We start from the raw sequence: 19,395 nt of genomic DNA on the forward strand, positions 1-19,395 counted from the left end.
CTTCAGGTAGCCTCGCCCTCTGTTTCACAGCACAGAACGCAGAGAGTTCAAACAGTCTGTAACGCAGCCTTCATACAAACGGTTGCATGGATTATATCCGCAGTAGAATTATTATATAAACTAGTATCTCAGAAAAGAAAACAATAAAAATTACACTAAACTACAGCGTCTGGAGATTAGGATTCTGCACCTCTACTTCAAAGATCTGGAAATGGCGGATAAAGCAAGGCTCCGCGACTGCAAAAGACTAGCCCTGTTCTGCTTTACATTGGTTACCGCTTGGGAGACAGTTTCTGGGAGAATTCGCTATTCGATTCCTGAGGAAGTGCAGAAAGGCTCTTTCGTGGGGAATAAAGGATCGGGACTGGATCTAAGGGAACTCTCAGACCGGGGAGTCCGCATTGTTTCCACAGGTAGGACTCAGTATTTTGCTCTGAATCTTAAGAGCGGCCATTTAATCACCACAGAAAGAATGGACAGAGACCAGATCTGTGGCCAGCTAGAGACGTGTCTTTTCAATCTTGAAGTTCTTGTTGAGGATAAAGTGAAGCTTTTCGTAGTTGACGTTGAAATCACAGATATTAATGACAATGCGCCCCACTTCCAGGAAGATGAATTGGAATTTAGAATCAGTGAGTTAGCCACTGTGGGAACCCGATATTCTCTTGAGGAGGCGCAGGATCCAGATGTGGGAGCCAGTTCTGCGCAGGGCTATTATCTCAGCAGTAACAAACACTTCTCTCTGGATGTGCAAACGGGAGCTGATGGAGACAAATATGCCGAACTGGTGCTGGAAAAGTCTCTAGACCGGGAAGAACAAGATGTTCACGATCTAATTGTCACAGCCGCTGACGGGGGAGATCCAGTTAGGTCCGGAACTGCACAGATCCGAGTTATTGTCCTTGACGCAAATGACAATGCACCAGTTTTCAGTCAGCCTGTCTATAAAGTGAGTGTTTTGGAAAATGTGCCCGTCGGGTCTCTGCTGCTGACAGTAAACGCCACAGATCCGGACGAAGCGATAAATTCGGAGGTCACATATTCACTCCGGAAGATGAAAGACAAAGCGTCCCAGATATTCCAGGTAGATTCTAAAACGGGAGAAATATCAGCTGTGGGAAATCTGGATTATGAGGAAGCTGCATCATATGTAATGGAGGTTCAAGCAAAGGACGTTGGAGACCTCTCGGCCAGGTCTAAAGTCCTGGTTACTGTGATTGATGTTAATGATAATGCTCCCAAAATAACAATCGCTTCTCTCTTCAGCTCAGTCAGCGAAGACAACCCTCCAGGGACTCTGATTGCTCTATTAAACATCAGAGATAAAGATTCTGGAAATAATGGAGAGGTCACGTGCTCCGTACCCGGCAACCTGCCATTCCGGTTACAGAAATCATTTGATAATTATTATAGCTTGGTGAGTGACAGACCACTGGACCGTGAGCGGCTCTCGGATTACAATGTGACGATCACAGCCACAGACCGAGGGGCTCCAAATCTGGCTTCCAAAACAACAATTTTAGTGCAACTTTCAGACATAAACGACAACGCTCCCATCTTCAACCAGACATCCTACACTTTGTACATCACGGAGAACAATCCCAGAGGAGCTTCCGTTTGTTCCCTGAAAGCGAATGATCCTGACTCGGGGGAGAACGCCAGAGTCACTTACTCCATTACTGGAACTCAGATCCAGGAAGTTCCTCTCTCCTCCTCCATCTCCATTAACTCCGAGACTGGGGCTCTCTACGCTCTGCGCTCCTTCGATTACGAACAGTGCCGGGAGATTCGGTTCCAAGTGCAGGCTCAGGATGGGGGTTCCCCACCTCTCAGCAGTAACGTCTCGGTCACTCTCTTTATACTGGATCAGAATGACAACAGCCCACACATCTTACACCCCTCCTTTCCCACCGATGGCTCCACGGGAGTGGAGTTGGCCCCTCGCTCCTCCGAGCCGGGTTACCTGGTCACTAAAGTGGTGGCGGTGGATGCAGACTCCGGGCAGAACGCCTGGCTCTCCTACCAGCTGCTGAAGGCTACAGAGCCGGGGATCTTCTCTGTCGGACTCCACAACGGCGAGATCAGGACAGCGCGCTACTTCGTAGACAAAGATGCGCTCAAACAAAGTCTGGTGGTTTCAGTGAAGGACAACGGGCAGCCCCCTCTCTCTGCCACGGCCACTGTCACAGTGGTGGTGGCTGACAGCATCCCCGAAATCCTCTCCGATTTAAGCAGCCTCTCAGCTCCTGCAGACTCCCCATCCAGCCTCACCTTGTATTTGGTGATCGCTGTGGCTTTCGTTTCCTGCTTGTTCTTTACCTTTACCATAGTGTTACTGGCCCTGAGGCTCCGAAGGTGGAGAAACTCGCAGCTGTTTGACTCCTCGAGTGTGACTTTCAGTGGCGTTCCCGTCTCGCAGTTTGTGGGGATCGATGGAGTCAGAGCTTTTCTTCACTCCTACTCACATGAGGTTTCTCTAACCACGGACTCCAGAAAAAATCAATTTACGCTACCAAAATTAAACTGTTCAAGTACCCCAACGTGTCAGTCAATTGATAAAAAGAAGGAATCCGTCGTCATGTCGGAGAATTTGAGTGTGAGCAATGGGGTCCAGCCACTCCTTCAGGTGAGTCTGCCTCTTTTGGCAGTGTGGTTTGGACTTTGTATGTCTGTATTGTTTTTCCAGTACAGAGAGTGTTTGTCCTTGGCTAATATATAAACGTACATATTTGTACAGTTCTCTGCATCCTTCATGTGGAAATGTAATATATATATATATATATATATATATATATATATTAAGATACACATTTCAATATATTTGTAACTTTTCAAGCCATGTAAAGGTGCATATGGGTGCATATACTCATATATATATAATTTCACATTTTATCAAAGCAAAACATTTATTCAGATGTAGTTTTAAAATGGGTACTTCATTTTTGCACCCATATGCACCTTTACATGGCTTGGAAAGTTACAAATATATTGAAATGTGTATCTTAATAAATTGGTAATATGGTGGAAGGGATTGTTTAGCTGAAATAATACATCTTAATTTGTAATCCTTGTTATTTATATCCCTCATTTAATAGACAAGTCTATTGAAATATTCCAAATATATAATGGTTTATTTTGACTAGTTATAACTATCTGAAAGATAAAATAGTTTGTAGAATGTGTCACTGAAGCAAAGAGTTATTTTTTATGGAATAGTGGGAACAAATTTATATTAAAAGTTGAATATAGCTTTATTTTTACACCATTTTTACATATTATTGAACCACACATACACTTCCCTCAAAAGAATACCCCTTTCCCTGAAATACTATGACACATGTCACCCCATAGTAAAGCATGTCTGTGTAGTGTGGCAAAAATAAGAAAATTAATTTTAATGTTTATAGTTTTTACAATATTGTGACACAGGCCCATTGGTGGTTCACTGTTCAGTGCCAGCAACTCTGGTATACTCACTACACCCAGCACACTGTTGTCATGATATATATCCAAAAGAAGGTGTGTTATATATGATTGGAAAACTAATAACTCAATTATCAATATTCTTTTGTGATGTATGTACAAAGAGTTATGGAAATGTGCTAGTGTTATGTTCTTAAAATGTGAGCGATGTAGGAGGTAGCAGGACTCCCTAAACCTTCCCTCGCAGGTTTCACTATCCTTCATTTACCTTCTCTATTGCCCCAGTGGCTGTATTCAGGGGAGTTTTCTGGGGAAATTGCTTCCTGGCAGAGGGTTGGTTCTTCTTTCTCCCTGTCCCTTGTTAGAGAGGAGGGCTGCTGGAACAGAGGTCAGCCTCTCAGAAAGCCCCTGGATAGGGATTTACAGGTTCAGTCTCTGAAAGTCTATTGCCTCTTTGTGATGTTTATCTCCTACCCCTCTTCCTGGGGTGCTTTACTTGGCTGTTAGCTGGGGTGGCTCTGGAAGCAGTGTGGTCCACACGGCTTTCTTGTCCTCACCTGGCCTGCTTCTGTAACTCAGTTTCTGTATGGAGCAGCTTTCTTCCTGGTCACCACCCCTTCCTATAGTAGGCTTTCCCCTTATAAGACCCTCCTCCTCGAGGAGAAACAAGCTGTGCAGGTGTACCTTATTAGTACAGCACAGTCCCAGAGGAGCACCTTAGCCTCCTCCTGGCCAGTGAGAAGGCATGTCCCTTCACAGGCAACAAATGCATAAGACCAGTTTGCCCTAGACAATGGGATGTGTATTTCCTTGGCTGACTATCCAGGCCCTCATGCAGAGACAATAAAGGTGCATTTACATAGAAGGTAAACAAAGCCATCAAGCTAACAAGGGGAGGAAGAAGAAACTCAACTATCACCAGCAGGGCAGGAACCAGCATGAAGTCTTCACCAGACTGCATGGAGTCTCTTCCCAGAAGGAGAAAATGGTTTACTGGACTATAAAGACAGGGGTCTTAACCTCAAATGACAAAAAATGGAATCAACTGATAGTGTACAATATTACTGTATTATAAAAGTGTATCCGATAAGGTGTTTTATGAAAGCTAATGACACACAGGTGATTAATATCATTGTAAAATGCAGGTATTAACACTATATGAGGAATTATGAATATTCACTGATATTATGCTTAAAATTGTGTGTCCAAACAAAAGGAGAAACAGGTTTTCTCCCAGACAGGAGGGAAGGCAGCTGTCTACTTGTCTCCAGTGAAATTAAGCAAGGTGTGACCAAAAACAATGGAATCCCCATTTACATATGAATCCTCAGTGGCAGGAAATTCACAGGAAGGGAAGAACAGCATGAGGTCATCCAGAGTCTGGAAACAAAACAGTGACAGGCACAAGGGGCCAGACCTCATGCAAGCTGAGAACAATGGGTCCTTCAGTCAAGGGGGTTGAAGTCTCTGGGAACTCAATGTATGTAAACTTGATTAGGCAAAGACCTTTTACCTAAGAAAACAAAGAAAACCAGCACCTTGTACTTCTGTGGAAAGACCTCACTGAGAGAAAGTCAGCCATGGCTAGAAAGAAGAAAGATTGATAAGAAATCTACCTTGAACCAAGGCAGTAGCTTGTTACGTTAAGTCTCTTATCTGAAGTGATTGTTAACTCCAGTTAAAGTAATAAGTTATGGTTTTGTCTCTTTAGAGGGGGAACAACCTTATTAATTCTCAGAGTGTTCCAGGAAAGGGCTGGACACTTCTGGGCAGATGGTTTAGGGGAAATTCAGGACAGGGTGTGTGTTGAGGTCACCCTGCAGGTATAACGAAGGCTGGTGGAGACCTCAGTGGGGATGTTGTGTTGTGAGTAGACCTCTGTGTTCAGAAGTGCTGAACCAGGGCTGCATGGCATACAGACACTCAGGGAACTGCATGCTTGTCTGCTGGCTTTTGATGACCCAACTCTGAACCACAGTAGCAAAGCATATAAGGCACCCAGAGTTATAGGGCAGGTGGTAACACAACCTCTCATGGGTCTGGACTGCATCCAGAAACCTGACAAATATAACAGTAGTTCACTTGTGAAATTGTTTCTAACTTGTTTGAATCATAAGATCTTCAGAATGATTAGATCCAGAAACTCCCAGTTTGCTTTGTTTTGTTTCCATTGTTGAGTAGAAGTGTCTTTTGATATTTTCAGAGACATAGTAGAAAATTTACAAAGATGTTACAGCTTATTACACAGTATAGGAATGACGGAAGTTCATTGGGACTCATTAAAGAAAGAAGCTAAAGAACTGCTGTGGGAGGGGTTCAGGTGGAAATAGGAAGAGGAAGTGTTTGACTAACTATGCCACAATACCAGGAAATTTAGAGAAACTTAGAACTGAAAAATGATGTTCTACTTAAAAGAGAATTTTTAAGTGAATGGATGTTTGTATTTTGTATTGGCTAGAGCAAAGTTCAGCTATCTGTTGCTAGCTATGGGCGGAATGTGAGTGGAGGGGAGGGTGTAGGAGATTGGATCAAGATAAAAAAGATTGGTATAACACCATGCACTTTATGCTGAGTGGACAAATGCTCTCTGCAGGGTTGTGTGGGCCTTGAAGTGGTTGGATGCACAATTTTGTTTCTTTTTTCACTCTCTCTCTTCGCTGTGACTGTGGCTACATCCTGGGTCATACTCATGCAGAACATTATACCCATGTAATGAGAGCAAGGTTGAAAATAATTTTAAAATGTTTTTACATATAAACTCATTATTGACTTCTGGCATGAATTGTGGAGAGTAGGAAATGAGGGGAAATGTGGAAGAACAGAATTCTGGAAGGAGATATGAAGGACAGACAATGGGTTGGGAGGGATTTGGGCTGGGGTTAGGAGTCTGGGTAGCAAGGAGCTGTATTATTGGTCTTGGAAGGTGAGAGTCTTGGATAGGAAGGTTTCAGAGTAGCAGCCGTGTTAGTCTGTATTTGCAAAAAGAAAAGGAGTACTTGTGGCACCTTAGAGACTAACAAATTTATTTGAGCATCCGATGAAGTGAGCTGTAGCTCACGAAAGCTTATGCTCAAATAAATTTGTTAGTCTCTAAGGTGCCACAAGTACTCCTTTTCTTTTTGGATAGGAAGAAAGAGGAGGTGCATGAATGAGGCAGGATATTGACAGAAAATGGAAGGAGAATGAAGTAATTATAGGGTGCTAGGCATAAGGAAGAGAAGAGCAGGATGTTCAGGGAGCAATGTAGGCTGGGTCATCATACTGGGATGCATAGAGAGGGACAGGGATTTCTAGGTGCCCCACATCTGGTCCTTAACAGGCTGAAATTGTTGAACGTTGTATCATGACTTCAGGCCATATTCTCCTCTGTTTTATACTCTGTCTCTGTGCCTCCCTATGGACTTTACAATGGCTGCATATTGTTTAATATTAGCAGAATTTTGCTCTTTTTATAAGTGGAAAAGTTCAGACACTTCTGTTTATTGTTTCACTTGCCTGCTTTGATATCACTGACTAATTCAGGACAAACTGCTGAGAAATAGAGCAGACACACCCCAAAACTGGTGGTTATTCTCCCATAAGATAAACTTCTGTTTCACCGCACTGGCTAACAGAAAGTCAGAAAAGCAGTCTCCTTAGACATCCCAGTCCTTGTATCACCACCAAAAACACTAGACTTAAAGATGAGTGGTTATTTAAAATCAATTTCATCAAACAAAAGGTTCTTCTGATCCCAAAGAACCAGCCACATACCCTGGTCAATATATAATTCAGATCTTACCCAAAAATCATGCTGTTGCCAATCCTTTAGCATCTAATATCTAAAGGTTTATTTAGAAAAGGAAAGAAAGAAAGGTGAGAATTAAAATTGGTTAAGGAATCAAATTCATAAAATAATTGCAAAGTTCTTGGATCAGGCTTGTAGCAGTGATGGAATAAACTGCTGGCTTGTTAAGTCTCTGGTTGCTTTCAAATCATTGGAAGGTCCTCAGTCCTTTGGTTAGAATGCCCCATTAGTATAAGTTCATAGTCCAGAGGCGTGAGCAGGAAAAAGATAAAATTAAGATGTTTCTAGCGCCTTTTATAGCTTCTGCCAATTGAAGGACTCACTGTGGAAAATTACAGGTAACAAGATGGTGTTTGAAGTCACATGGGCAGGTCACATGTCCATGCATGATTTCACTTAGTCATAGCAGAAGCCATTACCTATACTCTAGATGGAAAGTTCACAGGAAAGTCCATTAAGTGTAGATAGGCATCTCTTATGGTTCATTGTGAGTTAAGTGTTCCTTGATGAGCCAATTAACTTGAATAGTCCCTTCAAGATGTGCAGGCTAAATATCTTAAAAAGAAAAGGAGTACTTGTGGAACCTTAGAGACTAACAAATTTATTTGAGCTTAAGCTTTCATGAGCTACAGATGCATCCAATGAAGTGAGCTGTAGCTCACGAAAGCTTATGCTCAAATAAATTTGTTAGTCTCTAGGGTGCCACAAGTACTCCTTTTCTTTTTGCGAATACAGACTAACACGGCTGCTACTCTGAAACCTGCTACATATCTTGTGGGTGTTACTCCAGAGGCAAACATATTTGAAATACAGATATTGAGCCAATGTTCATAACTTCAAATATAAAAATTATACATAATACAAATAGCATAATCATATTCAGCAAATCATAACCTTTCCATAGACACCTTACTTAACATACTTTGTACAAGATTTGTGGCAATTATATAACAGTGGTAGCAACAATGATCTACATGGTCATATTTTAATTAGATAATGTCACACCAAACCAGAGGGGGCCCCGAGAAGTTAAGTTGCTCAGGCTTTGGCTTCAGCCCTGGGTTGCTGGGCTATGGGCTTCAGACCTGCATTGTGGGGCTTTGGCTTTCTGCCCTAGGCCCCAGTGAGCCTAATGCTGGCTCTGCTTGATGGCCCCCCCTTAAACTTGCTCATGGCCCCACAGGGGGCCCCAGACTCAGAGGCGCTGACTTTTGTTTTTGCTGGTGGGTTATTTTGAAGAGGTATGTGTGGGTGGGTGGGGCACTTTGCCTATTTTGGGGGGAGGCTATTTTCAGCATATTTATACACTTCTTTCATATTCTAGTTACTGAATGTGTGTATCATTGGATCTTTACTGTTTTAATAATTATTAAATTGTTATTAACTACATAATTACATTACCATGAATTACAGTATATTAAAATCATTGTAATCACCTACAAGCTGTCTTCACTAATGTCCCAGTTTAAAGACATTATGTCTCACTGTAGCTTTCTGGATGGGCTGTCAGCAATCTTATTCACATCTAGTTCCCTGGTATTGTCTTGATGCACATTAAGGACAGCTACATTATTCATTTGCGTCTGTCCCCTTGATGAATGGAGATAATTTTTAAGTCTTCTGAAGCTGGAGAATGAATTCAGGATGATACAGGCACAGTGAGAAGGATTTTTATAAATGTGCAGTTCTCTGGAAGTTCTGCATCCAGAGTACTACAAAAGACTCCAAGATCTCTTTCTGATGGGTAACAGCTAATTTAGGCCCCATCATTTTGTATGTACAGTTGGGATTATATTTTGCCATGTGCATTACTTTGCATTTACCATGGAATTTCATCTGCCAGTTTTGTGAGATCCCTTTGTAATTATTTGCAGTCTGTTTTGGACTTAACTATATTGAGTACTTTTGTATCATATGCAAACTTTACCACCTCACTGTTTATCCCTTTTTGCAGATGATTTGTGAATATGTTGAACAGCACTGGTCCCAGTACAAGCCCCTCGGGAACACCACTATTTACTTTTCTCCATTCTGAAAATGGACCATTTATTCCTACCCTTTGTTTCCTATCTTTTAACTGGAGTGCCTGGGAATGCTTTCAGGATTATCTAACAATCCTTAATTTAATGTAATGACAAGCCTTTTGTTATCTTAATCACCCTGCTTCTGTTTATAAACAATTGTCCTGCCCCAAGGGCAGAAGTGGTTAGCAGCACAGAGCTCATCACATTCCACACTCAAGCTCTGGCTCCTGGGTGCTGAGCACCCATTATTTTTTTCCCGTGAGTGCTTGAGCCCTGGAGCACCCATAGATCGATGCCTATGCCCGGACCCCTGGTTGAGAACTGCTGCCTTAGATTTCACATCAAAGACAACACTTGTAGCCAAGCCTATAATAAATTATATAAAGATTTATTAGATAGGAAAAGGATACAAAGGAGTTATTTACAAGATTAAAGCAGATAAACAAATTAATTACAGTTCTACATTTCAAAAGTTAATAGACAGTTCTATAATAATCAAATTCTATGTGTCATTTAGGGCTAGCTGAAGCTAAGCACTGGGGATCTCTTGCTTATACCTAGAAAAGCCTTGCACCCCAGAGGCCAAGCAGCACAGAGATAATAATTTCTTTTTGTTTGGGGTTTTTATTCCCCTCCTGGAAGGTATTCTGAGCTGAAAACTCAACTCATGGGAGGAGTCTACTTGTATGACTCAAATTCACAGGAAGGAGGACATAGCAACAAATGTTTTTTGTCCTCTTGTTGATGGTGCACAGTGAAATTCCAGTTGCAATGTCCACAATAGTCTGTCTGGTATTGATGAACCTTTTGTTTTGAGAAGGGCTTAAGAATTTCTGTTGAAGGTCAGCCCTTCACATTAAATGATCTCTCTCTCTCGTCTGGTGATTTACACAGTCTCAGAGGCTCACAATACATCTGCTCAAATATTACCTTATTAAATTATAGAATCATAGAAGTGTAGGACTGGAAGTGACCTCAAGAGGTTTTCTAGTCCAGTCCCCTGAACTCAAGGCAGGACTAAGTATTATCTAGACTATCCCTTAATGGTGTTTGTGTAACCTACCCTTAATAATTTCCAGTGACAGAGATTTCACAACCTCCCTATGCAATTTATTCTAGTGCTTAACTACCCTGACAGTTAGGAAGTTTTTCCTAATGACCAACCTAAACCTCCCTTGCTGCAATCTAGGCCCATTGCTTCTTGTCCTATCCTCAAAGGTTAACAAGAACACATTTTCACCCTTCTTCTTATAATAATCTTTTATGTACTTGAAAACTGTTATGTCCCCCCCTCAGTCTTCTCTTCTCCAGATTAAACAAACCCAATTCTGTCAGTCTTTCCTCATAGGTCATATTTTCTAGACCCTTAATCATTTTTGTTGCTCTCCTCTGGACTTTCTCCAATTTGTTTACATCTTTCCTGAAATGTGGCATCCAGAATTTGGACACTAGAGGCCTTATCAGTGTGGAATAGATTGGAAGAATTAATTCTAGTGTCTTGCTTACAACACTCAGGCTAATACATTCCAGAACAATGGTCACTATTTTTTTTCAGTAGTGTTACACTGTTGACTCATATTTAGCTTGTGATCCACAATCACCCCCAGATTCCTTTCAGCCGTGCTCATTCTTAGGAAGTCATTTCCCATTTTGTACGTGTGCAACTGATTGTTCCTTCCTAAGTGGAATACTTTGCATTTGTCCTTATTGAATTTAATTCAGACCATTTCTCCAGTTTTTCCAGATAATTTTGAATGTTAGTTGTATTTTCCAAGCAACCTCTCCCAACTTGGTATCACCCACAAATTTTATAAGTGTACTCTCTATGCCATTATTTAAATCATTTATGAAGATCCTGAACAGAACCAGACCCAGGACCTATCCCTGGAGGACACCACTTGATACAGCTTGACTGTAAACCACTGATAACTATTCACTGGGAATGGTTTTCCAACCAGTAATGCAGCCACCTTATAAGTAGCTCCATCTAGGCTATATTTCCCTAATATGGGATACAGATGTTATAAATGAAATTAATATATGCAGGATCTTACAAACATTTAATAAAGTCTAAACACATTCTTATCATTCTAATACCTGTTATAACCATAATAACAAACAGACGGGCCAGGCTGATTCCAGCTATGCATTGGTCAGTTGAGACATGGGAACCCTGGCACGAGCTGTCCCAGTGTGCCAGTGTCACATCCCCAATGAAAAACCCAGTGTAGGATGGGGTGTCATTGACACTCCTGACTATGCCTCATAATCCACCATCCATGATAAGGCATCTGCCACTATATTTTCTTTTCTCTGGATATGCATTATTTCTGTGTCATACTTCTGTAGTGCTAGGCTCCTGCATAGTAGTCTCAAATTGGTCCTATTGGGCCTGTGCAACCAAATTAACAGGGAGTGGTCCATTAGAACCTTAAATTTTCTAGTAGGCAGATAAGGCTTAAGTTGTTTAGCAGCCCAGACTATGGCATAACATTCCCTCTTGATGACATAGTTCTGTTACATGTGGGTCAGTTTTTTACGTAAAAAGGCAATGGGATCACTGTTGTCCCCAACCCAGCCTGCACTAGCAGTGCATGTAACCTAATATCAGAAGTATCAGTGCACAGCACAAGGTTTGCTGAAATCAAGGATAACTTAAACTGGCAAAGCCTCTTTTATGCCCTGGAAGCCTTTCTCACAGACCTCAGTCCATATCACCCAGTATGGTTTTCCCTTTTTTATAAGGTCTGGTTACGAGGCCACAATGTTGCTAAACCCCTTTACAAACCTCTGGTAATTACTCGCCAGAGCAATAAACCTGTTTCTTGGTTCATGGGCTAGTCTTGGTTTTTGGACCTGCTTCCTGGTTCATGGGGCAGGCCAATTCCCAATGGCTTTTACTCTTAGAGGAGCAGGGCAAACAAATCCACTGTCTATCCTGTATCCTAAATTAGGTATTTCTGCTCCCCTCATCTTGCATTTGGATACCTTGACAGTGAGTTTGGCTTCTCTAAGCCTCTCCAATGAAATTCCCACATGGTTCAGGTAGTCTTTCTAGGAGTCACTTAAAATAGCCAAGTCACCTACATAGGCCCAGGCCATTGTCTGTAAATGCTGCAAGACCACATTGACAAGCCTCTGAAAGAAAACCCCTGAATTAATTACTCTGAAAGGTATAACTTCTTACACTGATATAGGCCAGACTTCTCTATGAAAACTGACTTTTCCTGGGCATCAGCATTTAAGGGAATTTCTCAATACCCTTGAGTTAAATCCAGAGTACCCCTTCATAGATCCAGTAGGTCCTCTATCTCGGGTTTGGTGACATTGGGTTGGGATCAGCTTGTGTGACGGCATTTGCCCTTCTAAAATCCACACAAACTCTCATCATTTTATTTCTTTTGGATACCATTACAATAGGAGATGCCCAGGGGATTTTTGATTTAGTAGTCACTCCCATGTCTAGAATGCTCTCCACCACCTCCTGAATTTGTCTTTGCATTTCTAAGTAGTGGTATGCTCTGAAAGGGGCATGCCGTGGCCCTCTAGTTTGTATGGAATGCACAATGTTGTTAGTTAAACCTGGCAGGTTTGAAAATACCTGCCTGAGGTATTTCAAGAGGACCAATATCTCCTGCTTTTGGGTTGGGTCCAAATCTTTCCAAATCTGCATGCTCTCCCTGACCAAATAATTTAATGGGGTAGTAAATGGTCCCTCATCAGCCCAACAAATCATACTCACTGCCATCTCTCTTTTTTGTGTTAAGTTTTCAATTTATTGATGTACATTTTACACAGCTCCCCTGCCTTGCAGTTTCATTGCATCGTAAGTGATCTCATTCACTCTCTCTATCATATTGAAAGGTCCCTCACAACAGTCTTGTATCTTTTTTTTTTCCTAACAGGAATCAACACTAACACGAAGTCACCTATATAAAAAGACTTTTCTCAAGCATGCCTGTCTGAGATACCTGATTAATTTCAAGGTTTTGATGCAATAAGTCCTTCACAGACCTTAAATTCTCTTTAAAATGAGTGACATACTTTGCTATAGGTTATCCTGACTCTTCTGTACTACCTTCCCCAGCACCTCAAATTAAATCTAAGGGTTGCCTCATCTATATTCCATAAAGGAGATCAAAGGGGGCAAACCCTGTAGACTCTTGGGGTACACTCCTGTACATGAATAACAAATAAGAGAGCAACACATCCTAGTCATTCTCTCATGAGTCAACATACATCCTCAGTGTAGACTTCAGAGTTTTGTTGAATCTTTCTACTGGACCATTAGTTTCTAAATGATGGCCTCTATATGCCTCACTCCACACAACTCTCATAACGTTTTGAAAACGATAAACATGATATTTGCACCATGGTCTGATAATATTTCCCCACTCTGCTAAAAATGGTAATTAGGGCAATAACCATAGTTTCAGCTTCTATATATCTCCATGTCTGGGTAGGGGTCCCATAATATCTACAGACATTCTGCCAAACACCTTCTTAATGATGAGCAACAGCATCCCTTTAACCTCTTATGCTTTTGACAGAAGACACAGCTCTTACAGTAATTCTGTACTATCTCAAACATGTGAGATCAATAAAAATTCTGTTTGAGCCTCCCACTGGTTCTCTCCACTCCTAAGTATACAGCAAAGGGACAATAATGAGCTACCTGCAGCAGTTCCATCCTGTACTTATCAGGCATCATCACATGCTTGCCAATATTATCAGGGCATCTCTTTTTTCCTGTAGGAGCATCCCTGTACAACAAACTTCCTTCTAGGAAAAATTTACCCTTTCCTTCTCCAGCAGGTGTATTATTCTAAGTCACATTGCTCTCCTTGTGCAGAGAAGGATCTGCTTGTTGAGCCTCAATAAATTGCATTTGCATCTCAGTTAAGTTAAAATGAGATTCTGGCAAAGCAATGGAATCCCCAAACCTCTCCTCGGGTTACTCTGAGCTGTCACTCTCAAAACTGTCAAAGTACTGAGTGCATTTCTCCCTGCCCTCACAGCCCTCCTTGCTGTTGTGGAGGCAAAATTGAGTGGGCCTATAATTTGCTCAAGCTAGCCGAACTTTGACCAGTCTGACTGTATGGGTGGCCAAGAGATGCTATGACAGCAGAGGGGTTTCTAAAAGCCCCTGACTACCCAGCCAGTTCCGCTTAAAAAACCCCTGACTGCAATATTGCAATATACAACCCATGGCCTACAGTCAACCACACTTGGCCTATTGTTTAACCTCAAAGCTTGCTCTAACTAGAAAAGTTGCTTATTGATGCAATATGTATGATACTGTCCTTATAAGGCATAATTGGTAGGGTCTGTTGGAAAAGTACCCTTGTGAAAGTGTATTGTTCAAAATGCCACTGAAAACCCTATATAAGTTTGTTGAAGTGTATGGAAAGCAGAGCAGTTTTCCACCCAGCGTGGGGCTGTGCTGTCTCTCCTTGCATATATGCTCACATAAAATAAAAAGCCTCAGGCGATTCTGATTCCTAAAATAACAAGTGGTTAATTTTCCGCCATTCTGTCCATAAACAAGCCAGGAGAGGCAGATCCATGCTCTTTGTGGCTAAGAGTTATATTAACCTGCTTAGACATGAATGAAATATCATTATCTATTAAAACATCAGTGGGAAGTAGATTCCTAATGCCCATCACAATGTCTCTGTTAAAATCCTTGCACTCGAGGTAGACCTTAGCCAAAGGCAGAGTTATAGAGAATTCAGCCAAAGCTGATATATTTAAGCAGACAGGAAGTCTGTCTTTCTCCCTTACTGGTTTCAGAGTAGCAGCCGTGTTAGTCTGTATTCGAAAAAAGAAAAGGAGTACCCGTGGCACCTTAGAGACTAACAAATTTATTAGAGCATAAGCTTTCGTGAGCTACAGCTCACTTCATCGGATGCTCCTCTGCTTTTTCCACCAAATGCATCCGATGAAGTGAGCTGTAGCTCACGAAAGCTTATGCTCTAATAAATTTGTTAGTCTCTAAGGTGCCACGGGTACTCCTTTTCTTTCTCCCTTACCAAAATTTTTTGACCAAAGTACTTTGAGATGCTGTGTCCCTCCAGTCCTTACAATCTATGCCATTTATCTTAGCATTTTTAATAAATTCCTCACTGCCCAACCAAGATTCAGACATACCCCAAAACTGCTGGTTATTCTACCATAAGATATACCAAACCAGCAACAAAAGTAAACTTCTGTTTCACCACACTGGCTAACAAGAAGTCAGAAAAGCAGTTTCCTTAGGCATTCCAGTCCTTGTATCACCACCAAAAACACTAGACTTAAAGATTAGGGGTTCTTTAAAACTAATTGAATCAAATAAAAGGTTCTTCTGATCCCAAAGGACCAGCCACACACCTAGGTCAATATATAACTTAGATCTTACCCAGTCATGCTGTTGCCAGTCCTTTAGTATCTAAAATCTAAAGGTTTATTTATAAAAAGAAAGAAAGGTGAGAATTAAAATTGGTTAATCAATCAAATACATACAATAATTGCAAAGTTCTTGGTTCAGGCTTGTAGCAGTGATGGAATAAACTGCTGGCTTAAGTCAAGTCTCTGGTTCCAAATAATTGGAAGATCCTCAGTACTTTGGTTAGAATACTCCCATTAGTATAAATTCATAGTCCAGAGATTTGAGCAGGAAAGAGGCTTGAGCAGGAAAGAGTCAAATTGGAGGGGTGCCTTTTATAGCTTCTGCCACGTGGAGGGAAATCCATTGTTTCAGCACAGCTAGTAGAAAATTGCAGGTAGCAAGATGGTGTTTGAAGCAACATGGGCAAGTGACATGTCCATGCATGATTTTGCTTAATCACAGCAGAGGCCATTACCTGTACTCTAGTTGTTCACATGAAAGTCCAGCAGGTGTGGATGGGCATCTTCCATGGTCCATTGTGAGTTAAGTGTCCATTGATGGGCCACTTAACTTGAATAGTTCCTTCAAGATGTGCAGGCTAAATATCTTGTGCGTGTTAACAGAGGAGCAAACATATTTGAAATACAGGTATTAAGCCAATTTTCGTAACTTCAAATACAAAAATGATACATACATCCAAATAGCATTATCATATTCAGCCAATCATAACCTTTCCATAGGCACCTTACTAGATATACTTTGTACAAGATTAGTTGCAATTATATAACAGTGGTAGCAACAATGATCTGCATGGTCATATTTTAATCAGATAACGTCACACCCTCTCTTCAGCTTTTTCAGTGAATTTGACTGCTGCTATTTCTTCCATGTCTGTTTGGCATGCCTTTACCTAAGCTGCCCTGGTTGCTTCCCTCTCTCTGATCCACAATTCTGCCATCATTCTCTGGTTCTTCTTTGGCTGTCAGGACCTGCAATCCAGCTAGTTCCATGGTTGTGGTTACCTCTGCAGCATGTGGGACAGAATGGTTCTCACCCTGTTGATCAGACTCCATCTCCTCTACTTCCCTGGGTACGTGGTCAAAATTTATGAGCAAAACTCTCAACTCCTGACCTGGGGATTTCCTTTTAAAGGACATTCCATTCTGCAAACATAAATGTTCAAGGTCTTCTCCCTTAAGACTATCATATTACTGTGGTTCACACAGTATGTCTATTCCTTAATCTTTAAAATTCTCAATATCAAGTTTAAACATTAACAGCTCTGGGGTTATGATGTATAAACCTAAGGCTATATCTACACTGGCAATTGAATGACAAAACTTTTGTGGTTCAGAGGTGTTAAGCTCTCGCCCCCCCCCCCCGCCCCGCATCTCCCGAAAGACAAAAGTTTTAGGGCTGCAAGTGCCAGTGTGAACAGTGCACTGTCGGCAGGAGCACTCTCCTGCCGGCAACATGAATGCAACTCTTTGGGGGTGGAAGAATTTGTCGGCAAAAGAGCCAACAAACAGCGGCTACACTGCCTGACTTTTAGGGACAGGGCTATGTCGACATGGCCATGTCACTAAAAGCGGTAGTGTAGACAAAGCCTAATTGACCTGTGGTATGTGAATCATGTTGACTCTGCCAGTGTAACATTGCCTGCAATGATTCAAGAGCATGACTACCAACCTCAAGGAAGACAGTTAGGAAGCAAGTCACAAACCCCAATTTTTAATGACTTCTATACTTAAATTTCACCATGCAGTTATCAAGTGGAAACTCCTCAAGCATTATGACAGCCTTAGCATGGAGTTACAGTCCCCTTGAGTTTGCTGATCTATCACCACCCAGGTGCGTGAACCTTTGTCATAGCTGATTTCTTAAACCAAGAATCACAGCAATGTTTATGTTATTCCCAGTCCCAAAGGACCAGTCACTTACCCCAGCTCAATTGTACCTTAGATCTCACACCAAAGACAACACTGTAACTAATCATATAACAAACTCTATAAAGAGTTATTAAATAGGAAAATGAAACATAACAGTTATTAACAAGGTTAAATCAGGTAAATATATGCACAAAAGACATACAATCAACTTTCAAAAGGAAATAACAGCTAAAATTGGCAAGCTCCATGTAGGATTTAGGACTAATCCAGGCTAAGCAACTAGGGATCTCTTGCTTATGTTTAGAAAAGTTAGCCCTCCCACCCCCAAGTCCAAGCAGCATAGAGATAATAATTTCCTTTTGTTTTGGGTTTTTATTCCCCTCCTGCCATGTCTCTGAATGGCAAACATAACTAGTGGGAGAAGTCCCCTTGCATGATTCATCTTCACAAGGAGGAGGACAAAATAACAAAAGTCTTTTGTCCTCCTGTTCACAGTGTGTGGGGATCTTCCAGCTGCAGTGTCCACAATTGTCCATCTGGTATAGATGGACCTTTCCTTTTGGAAAGGGTGTAACATCTTCTGTGGAAGGTCAGCCCTTCACATTAAATGATGTCTCCCCCTTGTCTGGTGATTTACACAGTCAAAGACGCTCATAATACAACCATTCAAATATTGCTTTACAATGTGGGGTGCAGATATTATAAGTGAGATAAATGCATGCAGCAACCTACAAGCCTTCAATAAAGTCTAAACTTTAAACATGTTCTTTCATCCTAATACCTGTTTTAACAATACTAACATAACATAGGGGTGAATTAGATTGATTCTGGCTATCTATTTGCCAGTGTTCAATTGAGACATGGGGACCTTGGCATGAGATGCAACCTGGTCTGCCAGCATCACAGTAAGTCTTAGATGTATAATGAGAATAATATCAAGGGAAGTGATGATACATCTAAATTGGGTATCCGTGAGACCACCACTAGAATACTGTGTCCAGTTCTGGTTTCCATATTTTTTAAAAGATGTTGACAAATTGGACAGAGTCTTGAGAGAGCTACAGGATTGGTTTAAGCTCTGGAAAAGGCACCTTATGGTGAGATGCTTACAGAGTTTTATAAAAGGAAAGAATAAGAAAGGGCTTATTCAGTGAGAATATAATTGATTTTAGGTTATCTTTAAGCTCACAGACAAAGCCATAGGAGACAATGAAAACTTCAAACTGAAAACAAGATGCATTTGTTTTACAGTTAAGGTAATTAATAATTGAAACACATTAGCATTGGAAGTGGTAAATTCATAATAATTAGTAGTCTTAAATCAAAATTGGATACTTTTATAAAAGATATAATCTAGTTAAATGATAAATTATTGGTCTAAATAGTGTCAATAACACAGTAGGGAATATCAATTTCCTCTACTGTAGGAATCATTGGGTGACATTCCATTGCCTGCATTATAGAGGATGTCATATTAGATAGACAGACAACACCAGTGGTTCTCAATCAGGGGTACATGTATCCCTGGGTGTACCTAGAGGTCTTCCAGGGGATACATCAACTCATCTAGATATTTGCCTAGTTTTACAACAGGCAACATAAAAAACATTAGCGAAGTCAGCACAAATTAAAATTTCATACGGACAATGACTTGTTTATACTGTTCTACTGAAATGTAAGTACAATATTTATATTCCAACTAATTTTATAATTATATGGTGAAAATGAGAAAGTAAGCAATTTGTAAGTAAGTAGTTTTTAAGTGAAGTGAAACTTGGGGGTACAAAAGACAAATCAGACCCCTGAAAGGGGTACAGTAGTCTGGACTTCAAAGCATGAGAGTCCAGACACATAAATTAAGTAGCCATAGAATTTACTTTTTTTAGTTTCTGGTTCCGAATT

At 41.0% G+C, this 19,395-nt stretch overlaps 1 protein-coding gene across 12 annotated transcripts in view; it reads left to right on the forward strand.

The window, feature by feature from the left end:
* The window catches only part of LOC119859844 (protocadherin gamma-C5-like), a 372,734-nt gene that overhangs the window by 144,648 nt on the left and 208,691 nt on the right, over positions 1-19,395 (forward strand). Inside the window, exon 1 of one of the 12 annotated variants that reach the window (XM_043490729.1) lies at positions 47-2,626. The exons of the other annotated variants lie outside the window; for them this stretch is intronic. Coding sequence (XP_043346664.1) covers positions 212-2,626 — 2,415 coding nt within the window. The 5' untranslated portion in view covers positions 47-211. Of the gene's footprint in view, positions 1-46; positions 2,627-19,395 lie in introns of those variants that run through there. 12 annotated transcript variants of the gene reach the window in all.

The sequence above is a fragment of the Dermochelys coriacea genome, chromosome 8, assembly GCF_009764565.3.
Source record: "Dermochelys coriacea isolate rDerCor1 chromosome 8, rDerCor1.pri.v4, whole genome shotgun sequence".
In the NCBI taxonomy this organism is placed as follows: Eukaryota; Metazoa; Chordata; order Testudines; family Dermochelyidae; genus Dermochelys; species Dermochelys coriacea.